Source organism: Anolis sagrei, chromosome 2, assembly GCF_037176765.1.
Source record: "Anolis sagrei isolate rAnoSag1 chromosome 2, rAnoSag1.mat, whole genome shotgun sequence".
Taxonomy (NCBI): domain Eukaryota; kingdom Metazoa; phylum Chordata; class Lepidosauria; order Squamata; family Dactyloidae; genus Anolis; species Anolis sagrei.
Genome location: NC_090022.1, coordinates 61,377,858 through 61,383,857, shown reverse-complemented (window position 1 = coordinate 61,383,857; position 6,000 = coordinate 61,377,858). Strand labels below are relative to the sequence as shown.

General features: G+C 39.1%; 1 protein-coding gene across 1 annotated transcript in view; it reads right to left on the bottom strand.

Annotated features, from left to right (window-relative positions):
- Positions 1 to 2,772: 2,772 nt before the first annotated feature.
- Positions 2,773 to 6,000, bottom strand: part of FGD3 (FYVE, RhoGEF and PH domain containing 3) — a 113,597-nt gene continuing 110,369 nt past the window's right edge. Inside the window, exon 19 of the mRNA XM_060766026.2 lies at positions 2,773 to 4,055. Within this exon, the coding sequence (XP_060622009.2) occupies positions 3,831 to 4,055 (225 nt within the window). The 3' untranslated portion in view covers positions 2,773 to 3,830. The remainder of the gene's footprint in view (positions 4,056 to 6,000) is intronic.

The following is a 6,000-nucleotide window of genomic DNA, read 5'->3' as shown; positions in this document are numbered from 1 at the left end:
AGAACAAAGTTGATGCACTTTCCCCTGGGGACATGGATCTCATAGGATTCCCAGATTGGGAAAAAAATGAATGAATTCCTATGCACATTGCACATATCTTATTTGTAGTGCAAAAGCCACTTAAAAACAATACAATAATTAAAATGAAGAACAATTTTAACAAATATAAATTTATTAGTATTTCAATGGGAAGTGTGGTCCTGCTTTTGGCTGATGAGATAGGATTGTTGTTGTTGTTGTTGTTGTTGTGTGCTTTTGAGTTGTTACAGACTTTGGTTGACCCTGAGCGAGGGCCAGGTAAATGACCTTTGAGGGCCGCATCCTGTCCCCGGGCCTTCGTTTGGTTCAGTTCAGTTTCTACCTATCTTCACAATCACATCTTCCCCTATGAACCTGCATGGGCTTTAAGATCAGCTGGGAAGGCCTTTCTGGTGATCATACCTCCATCACAAGCACGGTTGGTGGGAATGAGGGAGAGGGCCTTCTCAGTGGTGCTCCCCGGCTTTGGAACTCTCTCTCCAGGAGATTAGATTAGTGACAACCATGTCCACCTTCCATAAAGACCTGAAAACTTGTATGTTTCAATGTGCCTTTGATTTGGGAGGAGTCAGTCTTTTTTTGGAAACCACCCTGAGTCCTTTCAGGGAGAGAACGCATGTTATAAATAAAGTTTTATTATTATTTATTATTCTATTTGATTAATCAGTTCATCTATTGACTACTTCTCCCAACCCTAACTAATTGTCTGTCTCACTAGCACTTTATTACAGCCCAGCCCTTACAGCTGTATTGCACTAGCCCCACCCTCCTAGATCTGAACACGACCACTGTTCTCACCTACTGATTGGTGGTTATTGATGTTTTTATGATGTCTGTTGCATGGTTTATAAGAATAAAATTATTATTGATGGGTTTATGAGTTAGTCAAACTTAGGTCTTTTGTGAGACAAGAGAGCTGGCTATAATAATACTTTATTTATAGGCTGCCCTATCTCCCCGAGGGGACTAATTGCCATTCTCTTGTTTATTGTGAATGTGTGAGGCATGGGGAGGTATGATGCTTGTGTGTACTTACTGGATAAATGGGTAAGGCTCAGAAAAAAAAGACTTGGTGGTGTCCTTTGTGGAAATCCAGTAGGACAAGATCCCTAGGTCATCTATCCAGGCCCTGATGGTGATCCTGATTTGGGGGTGGGGGGGGGGGTGTTCAACAATACTATAATGATTGGTAAAGAATGAAGCCCAGTTTGCCATGATTGTGCCACAAGGGAATACTGCAAACATTGGTCCCAGTAAACACCTTTGGTGACTTCGGGAGTGCCCCAGCCCTACTGTCATGTGATTCTACATTTCTCTTCAACTTCCCTTTTTGTTTCATTTGACAGGAGTTTATGTCTGGCAGGTCTCCACACACACACACACCCATTCTGTGTTGCAAAAGAAGCATGTACAGGTTGAACATTGTAATCCAAAATGCTTGGGACCAGAAATGTTCTTATATATATGAACACTTCATATATTTGAAACATGGCTATACGTGAGATATCTTGGTGATGGGATCCAAGGACCTTATTTCATTAGGCTATACTCCAATTCTAAAATTCTTTGAACATGATTACAAATGGGTCCTGTCACAAGATGTTTTCCCATTCCATCAGTAATAGAATTTGTCTGCAAAAGTCACAGAAACAGAGTAATTGCACACAGGGTCCTAATAATGTTGCTGAGGCACTGTTTTATATGTTGCTGAGGCACTGTTTTGATATGTGATCAGAACATCAGTATGTATTCTTTCAGCTAAAATCTTATGAGAATGGAAGTTTGAGACTTACGTCAAGACACAATATTGTGGGGGGGGGGGAGAGAGAAAAGTGTCGTAAGGAGGCATTTGAATGGATTGGGAGGAGTCAGTCTTCTGTGATGAGTCAACATGCAGTATTTTCAAATCATGAGAAACATAATAACTGGGTGTGACTGGGGTATACATCTCGTCTCAACAGAATATGTATCCAGTCCTAAAAAAATATGGGATGCATGCTAATATAAACAGATCATAACCCGATCTGATAAGATCTCAAGTCTAAACATGGCATTCACCTCAGAAATAATGAGACATGAATGTGAGGGAAATTGGCACTGAAAGAAGAGATAGCACACTGTGGCCATTGCCTTTCCAATTTCTGGGCTTTGTTCTCTCTTCATTGAAAATTTCTTTCAGTTCCAAATTTTTATTATCATAGAGAGTGAGACACTAAAAGTGGTTTGTACCTAGAAGTTCTACATTTACTGTGTTTGCATTGTTGGTACTATCTACCCCTTTTCTTCAGCTACATAAACTATTTCTAAATGGTCAAATGATACTTTAAGGACTCGAGAAAAATTTCATAGGTGGGATTATTACATGGGGAAGGAAATGCTCACTATAACTACAATTCTGGCTGTGTTTGAGAAACATGTCAAGATGTAGAAACATCTTAAAGGGTCAGATCAGGTCATGATAAAGGGAGAAGAAGAGAGATTGTAAAGTAGGGCTATGTGATTATTTATCTTGAACCCAAGGAAGTCATTTGGAATTTCAGTGTTCACCTGAAGACAGGAACCTGTGGTTCAAGAAGGACATCAGCAAACAAAAGTGTCCAGAGAAGTATGATTAAAAGTTTGGAAGCCAAGGCTTATGAGGTGGTTATGTATAACTTGGAAAACAAAGGTGATATGATAGCTCTTTTCCCCAGACTGACCCAAACTCCTTGTTTTGAGTTGCTGACTCTGTAATCAATGGCATGAATTTTTATTTGTATACATAAATACTTTTGAAAACACAAGTGCACAGAAAACAAATTACAAAATCGGTTTATACAATTATCTTAATCTGAAGACTAAGTCTCAGTTAGATCAGATTTGTAAAAAAATGCTTAATATATGGTATTATTTACAAATTATATAAATAAATCCTTGATTACCCAAAAATGTTAATCATTCTAAACAATAAGAAAAGTTACCTTGCTGGGTGCATTAGAAATGTTGATTTATTGGTAACATCCCAGTTTGCAGTATAAAATATTTGTTCTAATACCTTAAAAAAGGAGGCCATAGAAAGAAATATGAAAAGTGTGGGGAAAAAGTAAAAAAACAAACAAATATATTTATATAGATAATATAAATACTTGATATTTGAAGTTTCAAAATTTCTTCTGCAATGGTTTCCAGAAGACTTTAGAAATGTACTCTATAGTATTTCTTCTAGTGAAAAAAATCATTTTAAAAAAGAACAGTATTACTGAAACAAATCCCATTGCATTGCTCATATAGCTCAGAGGAGACCATTGTTTTCTTGGAAAAAAACCTTAGAAGATAAGACAGAAAATAGCATGTCAGTGGCCAGCCACAAGCCTTGTACAACATTTAACTTAAAGGCAGCACTTCCGTAATTCACAGACTATACACATCCTTTACTTAAACAGCCATTGAGATGAACAAAAATACAGGGGACAAGGGAGCAGGAAATGGATTGTTTTCCAATTACCTATGCGCAAATTAATGCTTTCTCCTTTTCTTTTCCTTTCTTTTCTTTTTCCTTTACCATCAATATTAACAAAATCACCATTAACAACCATACCTACATATTCCATCTAACAAAGTATATACTGAACAATCAGTACTGCATGTGATGAATGTACAATTAAATGGGAGATAGTAAAAAAAAATCACTGAAACCCCCATACAGACATACAGAAATATAAAGCCATGTAGATTTTCAAAGTGCCATGAATAAAATGTTCAGGTAACTTCTTTTTTTCTCACAGATACAGTTTGAACTACATAAAAAGACGTTAGGAGTTACTGGAGTCTTCACTTGGATTCTGAGTCTCCCCTCTAGCTGCTTTGGTGAGAATATCCATCCATTTTGTTTGCAACTCTTCATCATCGGCACTGAAATACAAGGTCTGTTGAGACTGACAGAGTTTGAAAACATACTTGGATTCGAACTTCTCTCCAGAATGTGGGAAATCCACTTCATATCCTGGTAAAGGTATGCTGCGTGGGACACGTCCATCCTAAACAAACACAGAAAGAGGTGAAAGGCAGTCATGAGAACTCAACAAAAACATCTTAAAGTAAATGCACATCAACATGAAATTACAGAATAATAATTCATGTGGGAGACTGTCCCGAGTTTTTTTGTACTGAGTTCTACTAGTACTGGGTTTCTTAGTACTGTGTTGAGGGAAAAAACAGATTAAAAAAGATTTAGATGAATAAGTTGACACACATAGAGCAAGCTTGTTTTCTGCCACTCCAGAGACTAGAACAAAATTAATGGATTCAAGAAAAGAGAATCCAGCTAAAATTTGGAAGACCACCTTTAGAGCCGCCGCAAACTAGGCTCCTGCAGGAGCAAACTGTGCCAGCATGTCCCTGACGTCATGAGGCTGCGCCTCTCGCCCCGCCCCTTTCTCCGCCTCTTTCTCTGTGCCAGAGTGGTTTTTCCTTTGCTAGGGCAGCATTGCCAGCGTACTCTCTGTTGGCAGAATTCAACTGAGAGAATATGCTGGCAATGCTGCCCTAGCAAAGGAAAAACCACTCTGGCACGGAGAAAGAGGCTGAGAAAGGGGCGGGGCAAGAGGCGGAGTCTCATGACGTCAGGGACGTGCTGGCAAGGTTTGCTCCCGCAGGAGCCTAGTTTGCGACGGGTCTTACTGAGAGAGCTGACTGCTTCAGAGGGTAGTAGAGTCTGCTTCTTTGGAGGTCTTTAAACAGAGATTGGATGGGCATCTTTCAGGAGTGCTTTTGTTCCTGCATAGCAGGAGCTTGGACTGGATGACCCGTGGAATCTCTTGTAACTCTTTATGATTTGATAGACACATAGCTGATAGATAGAGAGATAGATAGATAGACAGACAGACACATGTATGTGTACATATCATTGATGCATTTAACTCATAATTATTCTGTTCCCATGGCTTAGGCCAGGATGCTTCTGCATCAAAGGAGTTCTGGTGCATAGAACTGTCTTAAGCAGCAACTCTGGTGAATCTTACCTTACACTAGGGAACACAAAGCCTGACAACCTCGGTCCATATGGAGCCCTCATCTTCTGCCCTATACACTCCCAAAGTTAGTGGCATTCTACCTATTTCCTCTGTAGCCTCAGTTCAAAGAAACAGTTTTAAGAAATAGAACACAAAGAGAAACAATCATCAGGGTGCCTGACTTATTTAGTATGTCCAATGTGTTTCAAGAAAGAACAAAAAAATTATACCTGGGTATTCCCCAATGCCTGACCAGGTCACCATTTCCATCTCAGCATATGTGATTGATCTAGGTTCATGTCTAACATTATAGGCTCCTAACACACACCACCCACCAAATGAACCTATCTTTCTGTGATGGTTGGATTGTATGCTCCTGAGAATGGAGACTGTAGTCAAGAAATCCAAAAATTACTAGGACTTGGAAGGACAGCTAAGAAGGAACTAGACATGACCCTGAAGTGTAAAGATACATCCTCGAGTACTAAAGTTGGGATTTTCCATGTCACTGTAATTACATTTTCCATGTATAGCTGTGAAAGCTGGGCTGTAAAGAAAGATGATTAGAAGATAGGCTTTTTAAAAAATATAGTGGTGGAGAAGAGTTTTATAGATACTGCGTTTTGCTAGAAATACCAAAATGGGTCTTAGAGCAAATCAAGTCTGCACTCTTCTTAGAAGCCAAGATGAGTAAATTGAGGTTTGGATATATCATGAAAAGATGTGACTCAGAAGAAAAGATAATCATGTTTGATAAAGTAGAAGGCAGTAATAAAAGAGGAAGACTGCATTACAGATAGATAGACTCAATGAAAAAAGCCACAGCGCAGAGTCTGCAAGACCTGAGCAGAGCTGCTGATAATCAGGGGGACCTGGAAGTCACTTATTCTTGAAGCCATCATAAATTGAATTCACGCAGCTATTGACTGCTGGATTAACAAATTATTTCCATAGCTTTGGCATTGAACAG